This window comes from Megalopta genalis, chromosome 11, assembly GCF_051020955.1.
Source record: "Megalopta genalis isolate 19385.01 chromosome 11, iyMegGena1_principal, whole genome shotgun sequence".
Lineage (NCBI taxonomy): Eukaryota > Metazoa > Arthropoda > Insecta > Hymenoptera > Halictidae > Megalopta > Megalopta genalis.
The window spans coordinates 6,189,983-6,209,013 of record NC_135023.1 but is presented as its reverse complement, the minus strand read 5'-3'; the positions used below and the strand labels follow the sequence as shown (position 1 = coordinate 6,209,013).

General features: G+C 48.2%; 1 protein-coding gene across 7 annotated transcripts in view; it reads left to right on the top strand.

The window, feature by feature from the left end:
• The window catches only part of LOC117226057 (ATP-sensitive inward rectifier potassium channel 12), a 33,872-nt gene that overhangs the window by 10,937 nt on the left and 3,904 nt on the right, over window positions 1–19,031 (top strand). For 5 of the 7 annotated variants that reach the window (XR_013034402.1, XM_076525184.1, XM_033480020.2 and 2 more), the window contains 8 exons: window positions 3,707–3,821; window positions 4,348–4,586; window positions 5,263–5,536; window positions 6,037–6,229; window positions 6,304–6,525; window positions 7,554–7,789; window positions 8,416–8,702; window positions 9,583–9,838. Coding sequence is in view for 6 of the 7 variants with exons in the window: in XM_076525184.1 (XP_076381299.1) it covers window positions 3,707–3,821; window positions 4,348–4,586; window positions 5,263–5,536; window positions 6,037–6,229; window positions 6,304–6,525; window positions 7,554–7,789; window positions 8,416–8,702; window positions 9,583–9,838 (1,822 nt within the window). In the remaining variant the exon portion in view is untranslated. Of the gene's footprint in view, window positions 1–3,508; window positions 3,605–3,706; window positions 3,822–4,347; window positions 4,587–5,262; window positions 5,537–6,036; window positions 6,230–6,303; window positions 6,526–7,553; window positions 7,790–8,415; window positions 8,703–9,582; window positions 9,839–19,031 lie in introns of all 7 variants that reach the window. The other 2 variants (XM_033480021.2, XM_076525185.1) reach the window with 1 other exon arrangement.

Below are 19,031 nucleotides of genomic sequence, written 5' to 3'. Positions count from 1 at the left end.
ATACGACCCCCATGGTTTACGCCGCCGCTATAAAGTTTAGAAGCAGATCCTTCCCGAGTCGAATACGTGAGAGAGTCCAGCTGAACGTCGTGCTTTTGATCCTTTTGTAAGCCCGACACCGGTACGAGGATTGGCGCTTTTCACTTTCAACGATTGGAAGATTCTTCGGATTAACGCTTATTTCAGAGAATAATTTATATTATCAGCTTCGCTGTGAAAACATTTGTTCGGTATTGGTCGAGAGTTTAAACGCTTCCTGCTTGAAACGATTAACAGATTTTTGTAGCGGTAGACTTTTCGATTACGTTGTCTCGCGATGAGTATTCTATGTCAGTTGCAGAAAACACAGAAGTCACTTAAAAATGTCTTTAATTCTCTAATAACTTTAGTAAATTGAAACTAGTGTCTCGTCATTCTTCGATTTTTCTAATCTCTCTTCTGTTTTAAGTGGCGCCAGACCATTTGTCCCGTAAATCCGTAAAAATCGCAGTCTAGCAATGAGACACAATAAGTTCTCCCTAATTGACGCTCAGATTGTGCTTCCTAAATTGTCCATTTTTGTGCAGAATCTGAGCGTCGATCAGAGAAACATTACTAGAGAATTTCTTTGTGAAATGTTCCCGTTGCGAAGTCCGAGAAATTATTCGAAGACCGAAAGGATATAAAAATCGTCGATATTATCAACCGACTACAATCTAACACCGATCGCTGACCAAAAATCAAAAATTCGTATTTAACGCTAAAGTGGACTATCCTCGAGCGTTTATTACCGTGTCGTTAACAGCCAGTTATCGTAGCGAGCTCTGCCAAACCCAACAACCGTGTAGGTGTGCAGTGCTTGGAAGAACACGTTGACACCTCGTCGTCGCGCGGATCTCGGCAAAATCGGGACAAAGTCGATATCGCGGCCGTGGAAAGACAAGTTCAAAGAGACCGGCAGTCATCCTTGGGCTCTGCCAACAACGTTAGCGCCTACGATACGCGAATTGTAATAATCCGTGACTGCGCAACATCGTCCGTAAACAGCCGGACACGCTTCTAATCCTGAGCGTCCGTGCTTTACGAAGTTTCGGAGTCCCTCGCGGCCCGATTTATTTCGGGCTTGGTTTCGTTTCGATCAGACGGCGATACGTGTGTTAGTGTCGTCTGGCGAACGAAGCTGGAATTTACACCGTCATCCGGAAGCGATGACGCGCGTATTTATTCGCATAAATGACGACGATTAGTATTTATACCGTCACTTTATTCCTATCGCTTTCCGATCGACGAAATACCAACGATTCAAAGCGCAACAAGTGGATCGGAGATTCGAAGATCCCGAATCCCGCAACTTTTTCCTCCGACGTTGCTCGGGTCCCCGAAGATAGCTTTTCGATCATGGGAATTTCTGCAACGATCCGCAGAAAAGATTGAGAAAGTTTGAAAAAGTTTGCTTATGAAATGTTTATATAAGGCACTAATTCTCCCGATTATTGCGGCTCGTACAAATCGTGGTCCACGTTTTCTTTATTCGAAGTTTCAGGAGTTTCTCACCGAGGCAGGATAGCGAGGTTTCTTTTTCGCGAATTAACGAGGCTTCCGCGGCAAGCGCGGCACTGTAAACATTTCTATAAAACGACTAACGTCACTGGCCCAGATGAAACGGGATCGGACAAACATTCGCTCGCGAGCTTCGTCGCACATGTTTTCGCGAGGAGCATTATACACGCCGGGACCACTTTGCGGCGAATCGAACGAACGGGCTAAACTCCCGGGCCCGAGAACCGATCGGAACGAATTATAAATGTACCGCTTTTAGACTCCGCGGATGAGATACACCTTTAATAATAGACTCGATGATTAACCAGTCTCTTAAATACGATCGCCGCCACTGTTTATCTTCCGATCCGTCACTGGTTACGGTTGATTTATAAGGGAAAAACGTCGCTCTAATAAATCCGTCGCGTTCTCGTAAACGCCGGACCGATCCGCCGTAGCGATCAATTCGTCATTCGATCAGCCAGCGATTCTCTAAGCGATTCTTAGAGAATTCTCTAAGCGATTCCAAGCGATTCTCTGTCCATCGGAAGGAGAACGCGCTATTTTTCGGCGCTCTAATAAAGCAGCGAGGCGAAACTCGATAAAAAAATGTACAAGAATAGAAACCGCGAGAAAATAGCTCGTGTTGATATTTGGAATTGCAAACGTTCGGTAATCAAATAACATTATTTTCTCTCCTCGTTCGTGAGGTATGGACTCGCTCGCGACCGGCAATGACGCAAAGAGGCGAAAAGGAAAGTGGAAGAACGAACGATCGGTGTCCTTCCCGAAATACTGCGAAAGACGAGGATGAAAATATTCACGGCGAACGCGGAATTCTCTTTGAGACGGACCCCGAGGACCCTGAGGAACGTTCAACCTTCTTCGATGATTTTCTATTCGCGGTTTCCGAACGATTTACGAGTAGACGTCCGGCCCCGTGAATCACGTACACGCCGAAGATCATCGATAGCAGGTTCGTCTGTCGATTTTCTGGCAGATTGCCCTCGATCGGTCCATCCTGGCTCCAACGAAAGCCGTTCGACCGTAAATTATGTCCTCTGGCATTAAGCTCCGTATATTTCCGAGCAGACGATATTACCGTTTTAAACGGCCTTTAGAGAACCCGCGAGAGAGGCAACGGCTCGTTTTTCGTTCGAACGCAACAACGTTGAACGATTTCCCTTCCTGCACCAAGAGAAAGAATCTACCGAAAACGTCGCGTCGAGCTATCGACCACGGGAGTCTTTTCTATCGCGAAGAAAATTTCTTTCGTTTCCAAAGTTAGCGACAGACGAGACAGTGTTCAAGTAATTCGAGATATTGCCCGGTCATCGTTGGTCACTAGACTGTGGAATATACGCAAGGAATTTGAAGTAGTGCGAAGTGAAAATGATGTGAAATTATTTCACGTTTTTTTAAAGAGGTTCATCAAATATATGAGAAGTCTGCGATAGCAATGATTCTTCGATGGAATATTTCTCTCAGAGAGTCTATTTGCTAGGTTCTCCTGTAAACGCTTTTGCCAACAGAGATACGTCTCGATTCCTCTAGAAACAATATTTTTCTTTCCATTAACAGAAGCGAACGAATTCGGAAATATTTGCCAAAACATCGCGCGCGAAGCCACTTTTTATTTCGAGCCGGGAGAAGACGCCGAGAAAAAATAATCTCGAGCAAAAGCATCATATCCGTTACGACTTTTCTCGCGTTTCCGATCGTTTCGCACGGTGAAATCGTAAAAATGTTCCCGCGAGAAATATCTTTATGAACATCTCGCTTCAAGTAGACGCGAACTCTCGACGTTGCTACGAAACTAGTCCCGACTTCCAAGTTCATTCACAGCTTCGTTCTACCCTCGGCCCATCGAAGTGCGCCCACTTCGACAAGCGAAGCTGGCGAACGATATGGGAACGGTTCACGATTATTCACTCTAAACACCCTTTGTGTTTTCATACACCCTTCTCGATACGCCTGCTGCCTAACCCAGACGTAATAACACGTCTCCGACATTCAGCGACAGGGACCGCGACGGCTTGATTCGCGTTAATAAATCATCCCCTCGAGCCGGGCGGGCAGAAACGAGGTTTTTATTGCTTCGAATAAAGTTTACAGCCACTAGACTGCTCTAGTGCCGCGGCGTCCGGTTCTACGTGTTAATGGGCACCATCCATTCGTTTGCTTTCAGATACCGGCAGACCAGGTTCAGCTCGCGGCGGATCCGCAAGAGGGTGGTTTTCAAGCACGGCGATTGCAATGTCGTACAAGGAAATGTCGCCAAGCGGCGGCGCCGTTACCTTCAGGTAATTTTAAAGTATTTCTAAAAGCGTACGGCCGTGTGCTAGCCACCGACGATCGCGGCGGTGTGTTAAGACGTCGTTCAAGGCGATTCCGAGGCAGCCTCGGTCGACGACTACGCCGACCACGCGGCGTCTCGAGGTTTCGCATTTACCAACGATTCGATCGCGCCGAGAAACCAAAGCCGAATAATATCCTCCCGTTGTTCGATACCCGAACCAGTCGCCGTTCCTCCATTCCCACTCACCCTTTCTCGATTTATAATTGCAACCACTTGCCAAATTGCCCGGCATCTATAGCCGCGGCGGGGCTCTCCGCGCGAACAGCTGACTCCGCGATCATCTAGAAACGTTTACGCCGCGGAATCACCAAGCTCCAAGCAACTAAAATTACCATTCTCTTATGTAAAATCGAACCGCTACAGGCCACGCTATTTTTGCGCCCCGATTTCAGCCCCCATCGTCCTTTACCGAATACTCCTTCGATGTTTTCATTTATTGGACGTATCGTTTGACCGAAGATCCGTTGCAGGACATCTTCACGACACTGGTGGACGCCCAATGGCGATGGACGCTGCTAGTCTTCTCCATGAACTTCCTGCTCTCGTGGCTCGGCTTCGCCCTGATATGGTGGCTGATAGCGTACAGCCACGGGGACCTGGACCCGGAGAACTACTCGAACCCAAATCTGACGTTCACGCCGTGCATCGTAGACATCCGAGGGTTCACCAGCTCGTTCCTCTTCTCGATCGAGACGCAGCACACTATCGGGTGACTAGATATATTCCTAATACTCGCGGGATGTTTCCTGGATCAGATGATTCCATGATTCGAACGAATTTCAGACGCTATCACTTTTGGGAGAAGCGTTTCGCCTACGGTTTAACCCGCTAAATGTGGACGCGCTGCTGTCGTTGGTCGTTTGTTTAGGATGACAAGTAGTTTTCTTTCTTTCAACGTATTAGTGATATTGCAAGGATCGATCAGAATTTATCTAGAAATCGAGAACGAGCAAAGACGTTATCGAGCAGAGCTATTCTTCGGAGTACGAGTTGTATCGCAATACAGTAATGTCTCCCTTACCGACGCTCAGATTGTCCACAAAAATGGACAATTTGGGGAGAGGAGATACGATTGTCCAAGCCTTGTGGCTCGTTTTTTTATGGTTACCGATTGTCAACAACTATAAAAATAAGCTTTGAGGCACGAATAATCGTATCTCCTCTTCCGAAATTGTCCATTTTTGTGCACAATCTGAGCGTCAGTAAGGGAGACATTACTGTATCTTTCACAGTAATTAGCGAATATTCTAGTTGTGGAGGAAAGAGTCGTCAAGGTGTGTTAGCATCCTCGAATCTCTATTCGCGCTTCGAGGAATCGATAGAACGGTTTAGACATCGATCGAATTCGAAACGGCAGACGCAAGGATCATTTGCGAACGTTTTAGGTACGGCTCGAAACACCCGACGGACGAGTGTCCGGAGGCGGTGTTCGTGATATGCATCCAATCGATGACCGGCGTGATTCTGCAGGCGTTCATGGTCGGCATAGTGTTCGCGAAGCTGTCTCGGCCGAAGAAGAGGACGCAGACGTTGCTGTTCTCGCGAAACGCTGTGATCTGTCAGAGAGACGGCCAGCCGTGTCTGATGTTCCGTGTCGGTGACATGAGGAAGAGCCACATCATCGAGGCCCACGTCAGGGCCCAGATGATCAAACGGAAGGTGAGCGGATCGAACCTTGGACCGGTTGAACGCGAGACAAAACACACTTCGCGTATACTCGCCTTCCGCCGAAACACTCTCTTTCGCCGCTCGTCCTTTTCTACTTCTATTTTTACCGAGTCGCATTTATTCCGCAATAACTCAATATATTTATACAATGTCAGAAGTGGAGCCAGCAGCTCGAGAAAGACGGAAGACACGGTGCTTCGAAGATGACAACTTGACGCCAGCTTTCTTATCTCTTGCAGTCGTTCCAATTGCAAAACGATCTAACGCCGGATTTCTTATCGCGTAATCGTTCAAATTATCGGGGAAACATTGATTAAGGACGACTCGTTGCAAAGTTCTGCTGGGTTAAAAAAAGACAGACGATCAAAATTGTTGACCCGACGGTGGATTTTCTATAAAGCACTTTTCTCTGATACAAATTCGTGGAGAATTACGATTCTCCAAGATGTAAGTTTTGCTGCACTTCAGCTGCGTCTCTCGTTGCATTTCAGGTGACAAGGGAAGGAGAACTGCTGCCATTCTTCCAGACAGAATTAAAAGTGGGTGGAGACGGCGAGGAGGACAAGATATTCTTCATTTGGCCAACGACGATCGTCCACAAGATCAACGAGCAGTCGCCTCTTTATCACATATCGGCCAGCGATATGCTAAGGGAGCGTTTCGAGATCGTGGTGATACTAGAGGGTGAGCAAACTCGGTCGGTGATTCGGGACCGAACAAATCGATGATCGCGTTCAGAAACGTCACGATAATTCCAGGCGTGATCGAGTCGACCGGCATGACCACGCAAGCAAGAAGCTCCTATCTACCTTCGGAGATACTATGGGGACACAGGTTCGAGCACATAATCACGTTCAAGAAGGAGACCGGGGAATACGAAGTGAACTATACTTTGTTCAACAACACCTACGAGGTGGACACGCCTCTCTGTTCCGCCGCAGATCTCGATAAAATTCGAGCGATGCAGCGTGCAAAGGGAGGTACGAAATCGACGAATTTCCCGACGGTTATTTCCCGCTCTTTCCACGTGGATCGTAAAAAGCGGACTCTGATTGAGGATCGCGCGAGCCCGGGGAAAATGTAATTGACCCCGATTAACATGAATCAAGTTCATTCAATCTGCGCCGATACTAATCGCGTCGCTCAAACTTTCCTCTATATTTATAGACTAGGAGCGCGAGGGTCAATCAGAAAGCGGCGTTCGTTTCAAGCTGCTCGCGAAACGCTTTTGTCCGTGAATTGTTAAAGCAGAAAATACCTGGCAAATTTTCCGCGGAGAATCTCCACGAAAGAATTACTCTGAATGGAAGCACGAAGTATGGCGTCGGCGAAAACTTTTCAAACATATTTTTCTGCGCTTCGTAAATCTGCGATTCTCCTGTTGAATCAAGGAGTTACGTTCGTGCGTAATTTATACTCGATCTTCGTGCGCGACACTTTGTCACGGTACGCCTAGAAAGTTAGTGGATTTTTCTGCAATTTTTCTATTCGTTCCAAAAGTGCCGATCGATTCGCACACGCTTTCCGCATTATCTTCGTGCACGATCTTATTTCGCAATTCCATCTAAAACAAAGCTATCATCCAGAAATTTTCTGCGAATTTTCCAATTCGCGCGAAAGGTGCCGATAAATTTTGCTTTCTATACGATCCTCGTGGACGGCCGTTGCTGTTAGTTCCCCCTAGAAGTCCATAGAGGTGCATAAACTGTCGAAAGACACTCGTTTCTCGTTCGGAACGTCGAAGAACTAGTCGGTTCACGGACCGTCCTCGGCTCCGATCGAAAGAATGTCTCGTTCCGGGATAAGCAACGGGACGGTTAATATCCGGACAGGTTCGTAAAAGCCGGGGAAACGGTTAACGAGAAGGCGGTGGCTCGCGTTGCTCGTAAACGAGATTCCCGGATAGCGACCGGTAGTTTCGGTCTCTCGGATCGGGATCACCGTGGCGCGACAGCCCGATATTCTGCCGCCATCGACCAACAGATTTAGATTCCACGGATGATTTCAGAGCGCATGAGCAGCAGCGGGTTCCCTCATTACCGGGACGCGTCCAGCAGCTCGTTGACTACCGGATCCGGTTCGAGCCTGGCATCGTCGACCGGTGGACTGCACATGAACGTACCGATGACTCCGTTGACTCCGATCCCGGTCATGATCACCAGCCCGGACGGTTCCCTGAGGCGCGACAGCATGCAGAGCATGCAGATCGACGGGAAAACGCCCGTCTTTTATACTCAGAACGAGGTACGGCATCCACCGATCTTATTTATACCAGCAATAGCAACCGTTTCGCTGGATCGCGCCCCGTTTACCGGTCAGGGGAATAATTGGTCAAGTATTCGAGATACGACGAGAAAAAAGATACAGGAGGAATCGAACTGCTCTTCGGTAACTATTAGACCGCGGGTCTTTATGGCATACATAAATCTATAGAACGAGAGAAGACGAGGATGTTAACGAGAGGCGATCGCGTTACTATTTTGTACACTTGCCGTAGCTATTTTGGTCGATGCGAAACAGAGTTGGGCGAAAAGTAATCTGATCGATGATTAACGATTGTATCTCGTTAGTTGTCGTAACTAATTTATAATTTATACCAGCTGATTTATAATAATTCATAATTACCAACGAGTCAGAATCGTTGATCATCGATCGGATTACTTTTTGCCCGACTCTGTCGTAAAGAACACTTTTCCCTCGTTCAGGTTGTTGGAAAATAATACACGTAAATGAGAAATTTCCTAGAGATACGATATCACATACAAGAATAAATATCCTGTAGGTGTGGTAAAAGTTCCTCTGAGAGAAGTATTTGATAGTGGAGGGGAGAGGTTGCGGTTTCGATTAACTTGCGGTTTATGTTTTTGTAGCTGCTGGATAGCGAGGCCCATTCGATCGATCACATGTCGGAGGAGACAAGGAACCAGGAGGATTATAATCGTGTGTTGGAGGACATCAACGCGTCGTTGAGGAAGAATCGAACGGAGGAGAGGAAAAAGGAGGATAGGAGGATGCATAAAGACGCATCGAGGGCCACGATGGACTCGAAAAAGAGCGACGTAATGAGGCGATCCACCTCGAGGACAACCATGGATCAGATTCCAGGCCTTATCAATCCTCCGCCGAAGACACCGTCCCGTCAGCATTTAGAGTCTAGGTGAAGAACTCGGAGACGAAATTTGCAAGCATCGTTTCAGACAGGCGTCGTGCAAACTTGTTGGGCTCAAAGTTCTCAAACTCGTCGATAAACTTCGACGGTGTTACGATTTCGTGCGAGAGAATTAATGAAAATTCTGAGTAAACTTTCACTGCTTACCTAGAGAAGATTATCGAAGAATGGTTCGTCGGTCTTGATCACGCTGTTTCTGCTTGTCTGGGCAATCTGTACAATCAATAGATACAAACAATGTTTACTTTACATAAAGGTCCACGGTATAATTATTATTAAAACGTTATTCATGAGTAGAACCATTGTCTGGTCACGACAGATCATTTCTACTTACCCTTAAACAGATCTTATACAAGAGAATGAGAGAAAACAGTGTACAGTAATGTCTCTCTAATTGACGCCCAGATTGTCCGCAAAAATGGACAAATTAGGAAGAGGAGATACGATTATTCGATCCCTGCGGTTCATTTTTATAGTTCCGAATTGTCAACGACTATAAAAACGAGCCGCAAGGCTCGAATAATCGTATCTCCTCTTCCCAAAGTGACCATTTTTGTGGACAATCTGAGAGACTCAGATGTCTCAATTAGAGAGACATTACTGTACAGAGTATCTGTGTCCGACCACGTCGTCCGTTTCCACTTTCACTAAAACCACGCACCGATTCCCAACACAAACTTTATTACGAATAAAAATGACGCCGCTCTCGTCTCTCGCGACCATCGAAAACCATTCGTCTTCCGAGGGTTAAAACGAACTCTGCTCTATCTCGTTCGGAGCACGAACTCCTCGATTTACAATCTTACCGTTAGTCGCGAAAGAAGAACGAACTAAGCTGAAATTAGCTAATCGAGTTTGTCGTTGACAGGCACCAGAAAGTCGCGGAGCCTCAGGATGTCTACCGCGAGCCTCTCCCTCACCCACTTTCCCTATCGAGAAGATCGAGCTTAGGAGACAACCACAGGCCCAGAGAGCCCCTGAAGAAGACCAGCTTCATCCTGGGAGACGACGACAGTGTGATCACGATCCCCGAAGCTGGTCATCGAGGTCCGGACCCGATGGATTCGGATTCATCGAAGTCGAATCATCATCCTCTGAGCAGAGGCCCGCAGGAGCAGGTATAGGTGAGTGACCGACTTCGTTCGAACTGCCACGACGATGGTTAACGATCGACCTCGCGAACCGAGGGGTTGCTCAACGATTCCGTGGACGTCACGCGAGCCCGGATCCGGGAGAAATCCCAACAGGTTGTTACACGGTGGTCGTTTCCGCTCCAGCATCGACGACCCGTTATCAAACGAAAGGTAGAGGCTCCTCGGGCAAATTGCCACGGACAGGAGGATCAATTACTCCCCGGGCGATTTGCAACGATCGACCTCTTAAAACGCGGCTCGACTTCACCGTAGACCGGACTTCTAAATTGTTCTATCTGGGGCACAAAGACGTCATGCCGGGCTGCCTTCGTACTATACACGCGTACGCTCGAGTTCCTTCAACTAAACCGCATCCGGTCCACGGCGGATCTGGTATCCGGTTTCTTCGTCCGTTTTCCCGGTTTTCCGCAATTTAATAACCCCTCGCGCGCGTAGAATTCATTTCTTTTTTACGCTCAGATTCCCGCAGTGTTCGATTTAGACCGCATTCGGTCTTCCGTTTGATCCAAAATCGATCGGGCGACTGCGAACGCATGGGCAAATCTTTTCCGAGCCGATCGGCGGAATTCTGCTCGATCGGGATATCTCGACGTATCGAGCGGAGCTACAGTTACTCGGGACTCTAATTAAAAGGCGCGCGATCGCCGTGAGTCACTATCGTTCATCAGCGTTTCGCAGTTTCCGATGTAACGCAACGGTGGCTGCGTTACACACCGGGTATAAATAGAATCGAATGCGTTTACTTTAGAGCGAATCGGCGACTACACCATAAATCCCGCCGGTGAACCGACCTTTCTCGGAACGCGACGTCGAATCGGGCGAACTTGAACTCGAACGGTGCTCGACACAAATCGATGAAGACAACGGATCGTTCCATGGCAATTGTCCGAGCAAAATTCTCTGGCCGATCTACCGTATTCTATTTTCTGCCAAAGCTACGATGGTGTTTTATTTCTAGACTCGTTCGGAGGATCTAGATTCTTTTGTGCGAAACCGATTTAAACGATTTAGCTCGAAAACACGGGTTGAGATCGACGAAATGGATGGCAAACGTTTCGGTAGAACGGACCTGTAACGCGTTTCGCAATCGATCAGTCAGCGTCTAGATTCCATCGGATTCTTTCTCCCGCGAGGCACCACATACGCACAGAAAAATAATACTTATCCTCTGTACACGTAAACGTGTAATTTTGCAAGATCGCGGGCCAGCCGCGTGGCACGCTTCGCAGATCCGAGCGTGCGCTTGTAGGCTGAGGCTAAACGAGCCCGGAAATCATCGGTTAAATGGCATGCCGTGATGATCTGGACGGCGATGAGCTCTAGAAGAAATTATCTCCTCCGTTCCACACGCCGCGGACTCGAGTCCGCTGGAATATTCGTCGAATCCACGCAGAAAAACACCAATAAAAAGATTCGCGTCTTGCAATCCTGCGATCAATGCGGATAATTGGTCTGCAGGAAATTAAAGAATGCTAGAAATCTTCCAATTAACAACTGAACCCCTTCGATTCGATGTTCAGACGAAAATAAGAAATTGCGAAAAGATCTGGAAAAGGCTGGATACTTGGAATATAATCACGAAATTAAGGTTTCGCTAACGAACTAACTTCCAGGTAAAAAAGGGTTTTTCTAACCGTGCGCATGAATAAATAAATTACTATTATCATTGTAATCAAGTTATGAACGCAAAGGCGTACCATTGTCCTAAATCTTTCATCGAGAATCTGCACACGATTGACCAAATATTTGCACCTTGGGAAAGGTCAAGCCGGAGCTAAATATTTGCAACTCGCAAGCGACAGAGAGAACGAGAAAGCAATTCAGCCAACTCCTGACCTCGATTATGAAATTACCAGTGAACCTACCACGGTCAAAATGACCGGTTCCTTGCACGAATCAATTATTATACATTATTGGTGCACGTTCTCTAATAAAAACTTCGAAGAATCCGAACGAGTTCTTTTTTGCGAGGCAGCGCGCGATATTATGGCTCGGTGGGTCCAGCGTAACGAGATGGCGGAAACAGCTTCAAGGCTCCGCGGATAGGGAAACGCGGCGAATTCAGGAGCTTGAACGTCGAGATATTCGGTCGGCATGATGCAATGGACCGGCACGACTCGTCGGTTGAAGGGCAGATGGATGAGCAGAGGACTAAGTGGATATCCAGAGAGCCGTAGGTTAGACGATACTGCTCGACACGACAGGACAGGATGAGTTTAGCAGCGGGAAGTGCCCTCGTTATCACGCCAGTCAATTGTTTAATCTCAGCCGCGTCCCTCCGGTCTCCGCTGGGCCAGGTTTCCACGCACGGCGAGCCATGACACCACGCGAAACACGCTAAACCAGCTATCAAGTTCCTCGAGCACGTACGATTCGTGCAAGTTGCACGGCCCCGCGTCCTTGTTCCCTTCGGCCACCGCCTCTTTCGAGACCCGCGCAAGCTCGCCCATCGTGCAAAAGGGGAACCCAAGCTCTTCCTTGTTCGACCTCTTCCACCGACGACCGACGAAAAGCTCGTTCTTTTTCCCGTTCTTCTCCTCCGACCGACAAATCCTCGACTCATCTTTTTGCTACCTCGAACCCGACACAGTTTCGACGTCGATAAAAACTTTAATACCTCAAGGTTCTACCCCGGTGTCCCAGGGACGCTGTTCCGACTCTTTCTGGTCCGCGGTTCCTATTGTTTCTTTGAAGTCTGCTTCGTTTTCCTCTCTGAACACTTCTTCTGAAATGGCCGGCTGATTTTCCCCGCGATCCAAGATACTTCTGAAAATTGTCAGCTTCCGTCAACAGATGGTTTCTTAGGAGCTTTCTGATGTTTTGCTGTGGCCAGTTTTCTGTGGCGAACTCTTTCACAAGCGTGTACCTAAAATGTGTCGCGAAGAAAGGACCAACTATTTGTTCACACTAGAATATACTGTCTTTTCGTATCCGACACTGATGGAAATCTCGGTGGAATATCTCGATCGTCGATTCTCGAGTGAACGACCTTTGTTACACCGGGAGAGAGAGAGAGGGAGGGAGAAAGGGAGAGAGGAGTCGATTCCGCGTTCCTCTAGGCAGGTTTCTACAACCGCGTTATCGCGGTTCTCTTAATTTCTTATTCAAAACAGCCCATTGTCCGCGCGACAATGAGCGGTGTCTAGAATGACAGCCGGCGCGCGAGGATGGAAAAACGACGAAGCGTATCACCTTGCGGCGCGGAATTGCGACATCCTCCTCCGGGACTGTCCTCGGTCTGATATGCTGATTATGCTTGCACTATCTCGCGAATAACGATTCGCGTGCTTCTGTTCGCACCTCGAATGCTCGCGCGGCGCTTCTTCCTCTGAACGACACATACTAAACTCGTCGTGACTCACGTCCGAAACACAAACAACTCTATTGCAAGATTCCGACGGTGACTCCTGAAATTCTCGAGCAATTAAGCCAAGTGTCAACGTATTAGGATAATTGTACAGAACAGCAGCAGATACGCCGATTAAGTTACTCGTCGACAGGATTCCCGAAGAGAACGATAAGACGATTTTCTTGTTGAACCGACCAGGGTTTCGGACGACTTAAAACATGGTAAAGAACGGTGATAAATTTTCGAATGCTTATCGCACCTTGCATGTTAACGAGTGCAACATTCGCGGCTAAGTTGACCACCGAAACAAAACTTCTGCACGACCTATGAAGTACAGCTACGATCTCGAACACAGAACGGATCGACCATTTGCGGACAAACGTCGTCCAGAAATTACGAACATCGAATTTGATTACGTATAATACATAGCAGAAAATATTAATCGTTCTTTCCATTACGTAAATTTTTGGCACGCGATCTAATTCACCGGAAAATATTAGCGAAATATTCCGCGGGGGATTGAAAATCGTAGAACAGGAAAGAGAAGCGGACTCCGGCTTAGCTCCTCGACAGCACTGTTTGCTCTCGCGGTGAGAGCGTTTATACACGGTTACCCAGCGGATAGATGGTCCAATTGCAGCAGCTTGTGCAGCGGTAAAACCGAACAGCGACAAAAAGACGGCAGAAACGAAAAGAAGCGAGGATCGGCGAGGCTGCCGGCTCGGTCTCGCGTTACAGCGAAACGAAAGGCGAAAGTCGAGACAGTGTATCGTCGAGGAGGAAGAAGACGGGTGTCGTCGTCAGTGTCGTCGAGTCTCGTCGACGCGACGGGCGAGTTCGTCGCCGATTGGAGAAGAGGCTCGGCTTTTTTCACGACGGAATCACCGTCTGGTTTTCCAACGTCGCGGGCCAACAGTGCGATTACTGGGAGAACACTTTTATTACACGCTTGTTTACCTCATTTTCACGGCGGCAGTCGTGACTAAGGCAGCCGTGGCCGAAGGTCGTCACACTTTTCGAGCCGAGCCGAGCCGAGCCGAGCGTGTAAGTGTTACGATAGCGAGGCGGCAACACGGGCCGGCCCGATACCGGCTGATTCGTCAAATGGAAACTATAGTTTCCACGGCTGGCATTGCTAACGCCGTTCTTACTAGCAAAGAGAACCGAAGCTAGATTTTCGCTAGCGTTTAGGCCGATGCATCGAATCGTGCGTCATCGATTCTCTAAAACGTTCTTTCTTTTTCACTGCATTGGCTGCAATCGTTCCAAACATCGTTCGTTTCAACGAGATCTGGTTATGCAGGCTGAAAGAAAATTGTTGGATGTGTAGCTTTCTGTTCCGTGCATTCGAATGTTCGTCAGTGCTTGGGCTAATTAATTCATCCGTTCTTTGCTTCGCTTCTCTAGGTTTGTCTATTTGGAAATTTCTTTGGTTGTTCGGTGTATTAGCCGTATTTTTCTTTTCGATTCGGCGTGGTCGTAGTTTCGTTGAACGAGCCACGAAAATAGAAATAAAAGCGCTCGAAGAGCACGGTTCGCACACGTTTCGAGATTGATAAGAAACATCAATGGGCAAACGTTACCGTCACGTCGCGTGTCCGATTAAACGACCGTTCGTACGTTCCTCGGCGGTGATTGCGGTTTCAAAGTTGCAAGTAACGAGCAGCGCGGAGCGTTAACGTATCGCGGATCGTCGAATTCATGAATGAGCCAGCCCGCGGACGCGATTAATGAGATGGACGTCGGTAATTACGCGCGTGTCGTCGGTGTCGGATCGTCGCCGGACACCGTAACGGATCACGGCGAACTATGAAACAGCGGAAAATATGATTTCTTCCGGCGACCGTGAATCAGTGCTGTCCGAGGAATCCCGACGCGTCCGCTTTCTCATTAAATCGTGACTCATCGCGACACGATCGAGAGAAACGAGAAGACGCAAAGGCGTTTCTTAAAATTGTGCCCCGGGGACCTTGGGACCCGTTTCCTAACTCGATATTCGTCCTGGACGGCGTGTATCTAGAAGGTAAAAGCCTTCCTTTCGAATTCTGATTGCATCGGTCGATGATGGCTGATAGCGAAATTAATCGACGAGATGGCCTGTTGCCATGGAAACGCGTTCTGTCCACCTGTTCGATGTCGAAACCTGAATAACTGTGCGTTGACCTTGCCGGATCCCATGGGAGGAGGCTTTCGATTGTTGATAAACACCGGTCAGCCAAGGTTCCTCGTAATCATTACGTGGAAGGAGATTGCCATACTAATTAACTGAATTAGAATCATAGACGGCGTAAGTGACAGCTTCGAAAATGTTGACTTACTTGTTCTTAAAATGTGATCCACGCGTGCCAAAGAGAGACGAGTAAAATAAATGATAAAGTTACTATAAATTCACGTAACTTTTAATTATCTCAACAATATATCTAATCAGTGAACAGTAACACTCCTTGCTTCTCACAATGTAGCATGAGTGACTTATCCCACTATGACTCTAGTCCACTCAATCGTCGGATCCATTTTCATCGAACGCGAATGAAAAAATTCACCGAGTTCTTCCTCGTTACAATTAATCAGTGATTCTCTGATGCGGTGAAAAATTTGTCTTGCTCTTTGCAACTGATTTACGCGGAAGATCTCCGCTTTCAGGAGCAGAACTGCAAGGTGTATCGAACAAACGATATTCGACGAAAATTCGTACGGTCCCCGGGATTGGATCGGTGGTCGCAGCGCTCGCGGTGCCCATCGAAACGTCACGGTCATGCCCTCCGGCCTCGTTGACGTAATTGGTTATTATCACGGCGAAGTGTGTCCCCTATTAGTGGATACCAGTGTACACACTGTCCCTTGTTAGTGCGCATTAGCGTGTACGGCGTGCACACAAGCCGGTGCACCGTGAACGCACGTGCTCCGCCCGCGAAACGATCCGAGGCGAGGGGCGCTATGAGCGAAAAATCGAGTAACAAGCACCTCGTGCGCATCGCGAATTAAATAATGATCGCTCGCCGTGCCTGGGAAACTGGCCGACGCCGTCGAAATCCTTCGAACCACCGTTCGTCGTCCGTTCTAGCCGATAAACAACTTTTGAGACGCTCTTGCTATTCGAAAAACAATTCGAAAAACCTGGTCCTTACGGTCCTTTTTATTCTTGCTTCTCAATACGCGTTGCATCTTGCACGTTCTTCCAACTTTTCTCAACGAGATCAACGCATCTGTTGTACGATATTGTGATTCCTTTGCGACTGGACCGCTTTCTTAAGCAAGAAAGGAGATTGTGTTTTCGAAAAGTTTCCTGGTTCCGAAGATTAAGAATTTGAGTATATTCCAGGGAATAATTTTTAGTCGACAAATCTTTAAACAAGACGAATAACTTTATTCTTAAATCCAAATGGAAATTATGCTGAAAACAATGCGACGATATTATTGAATTCCAACGTTTCTCGTGCTTCGTGTCTCTCCTATCGATTTTTGTCCCAAGCACATCGTAATCCAGCGATCTACCGATTAGTTTTCTGTCTAGCGATCGAGCAGTAAAAGTGAGCGAAGTGGCACTGTTTTATCGAAAACAGTGTCGCGCGACACCATACACGGTAGCCTTCGGCCCATTGACAATTTGATACGAGCCGCAGAGTACCGTAACACGCATAATAAAGACGGAGCACAGGCCGATTAGCATACGCTCAAAAATCCCGCCTCCCGGTTTACGTATCTCATCAAATATTCACGAGACCGGTGTACGAGCCTCTAAACACCGGTTCCATGAATTCACGTAACCACTCGTCGAAACCTCGACGAAAAACTTTCCACGATCCCTGCTGTTGTCGATCGATCCGAGATCGTTCTGCTTACAAATCGAGCAACAGGTGGTCCGGACGGGTCGACTGATTCTAGTGCGGCAATCATTCTTTAGAGGCCAGAAGAAAGGACTTCATTGCTACAAGATCGAATCGCTTTTCTATCGTCTATCGATTGGCTTCTGCCGTTTCTTTCTCAGCTTTTTGTGCACGAGAATACTAAATGCATTACGTTTTTACTCTCTGCGGGAAAAGCTTCGAACGTAAGGAGCGAAAGAATTGGTACAAGAAATGGTATCAGAAACCGTACAAGAAATATAATTAAAATCGTTCTTACCGAATCCCTTGACACGCGAATTAAAAGGATATAAAAGTGAGCAAAGATACTACAGAGAACAGGAACGAACGTGCAGAGAGACCAGTCGTGAGAATTCGCGTCGAGGAGCGATCCAGAGGAGAGCGATCGAGGATCGACGGTCCGAGACCGATGGGCAAGAGGTTCGAGAACGCGTACGTGGCTGTTGATCGTCGATCCTCGATCTCGTTGCGAAGTAGGAGGAAAAGGCTAAGCAAGAGAGAACAGGGAAGGGATAAAGGCGGGCGAGGAAGGTGTGTTGACGTCACTGGGCAAACTCGTTGCTCGGTACGCTCGTTGCCGACGCGATCGCAGTTTCACGAGGTTTCGACGTCGACGTCGTAGCCTCTCCGACCTGTCTCCGAGTCGTTTCCACCGCGAAACCCGCGAGAAACCCGTCCGAGAACGGCCGGAACCCCCCTGAGAACGGTGCGGCGATCCCTCTGGCGGGAGATTTGAAATTCGAAAAGTGACGTCGCCAGTTCGCACGACATCTGTGAAGCGATCGAAGACCACGTGGCCGACCGTGTCGATTTCGCTGCGTCGACTGATTCGGATCGACGGAAGGATCCGGAGGATCCAAAGGGAGGCCGAAGGGGGAAGATCGACGCCGGTGCGAGTGCGTTTCCATGGATTTCCGCGGCGATCGTTGGCATCACTGGCGCGTTTGAAAGGTAAACGCCGATGACGTGAGAGAATGCGTTAATTGATCGGTGTGCGATCGCTCCGGCGCTGCACGGCGCGGCGTGTCGTCGGTTCACGTGATCCACGCCGGAAAGACAATGAGCCGCTCGGACGGATGATCAGTGATTAATGATCATCAAGCGGGACGCGAATTTTCCGACATCCGATCGCGTGTCGACCTCGTTTCTTCTCGGCGAATCGGCCCGTCCCGTCGTTTCGTGACTGCCGTGCTCTCGATCGCTGGTTCGCACACAATCCTTCGTTTAATTCTCCGCGAAATTTTATGGGGAACGCTCGGCAACGAGAACGACGCTTGAGCGCGCGAGCGCGCTTATCACTGTCCGCGTTTCGAAACGCGGAAACAGCGTCGCGGTGATGAATGAAATACCAGGAATCGCGAAACGGTTCCGCAGCCTTTCGATTTTTCATACGAACGTCGGCGAGATTAGGATCGCGACCGTGCGAAACGCGGGGACTTTTAACAATAAAAACACGCTTCCCGCTGATTGCTTTTGCCACGCGCGCGTTGCGACAATTGCGAAACCGTCTTCGCGTTGACGCGCCGGCGTCAATGGAATCCAGATGCGTGCGTGGTTCCACGATTCCGCAGACCAATTCCGAAATCCGAGCTCGGATTTATTTCCCGAAGGGCAGGACGAACGTAACAGTCTTCAACGATCGATGCACGCTCGTTCCAGTCTCGTTCGATCGAAAGCGCGGCACAGGCTTTTATTGTAATACACGCGATAGATACTCGAAGACTCTAGGGAGATAATTGATCGATAAACCGCGGATTTTATGCCATCATCATCCACGCGATTCTGTAATACTCCAAGGAAATAATTGGTCGGTAAACTGCGGGTTTTATGCCTTCGCAAGCCACACGATTCTCCAGAGCCGTTTAACTTTACGCGTTTGCAATCTACGAGTTTCTATAAAGTCGCATCTAGAAAAAAATGTCGAACAATTAGTTACCTCGGGAGGATC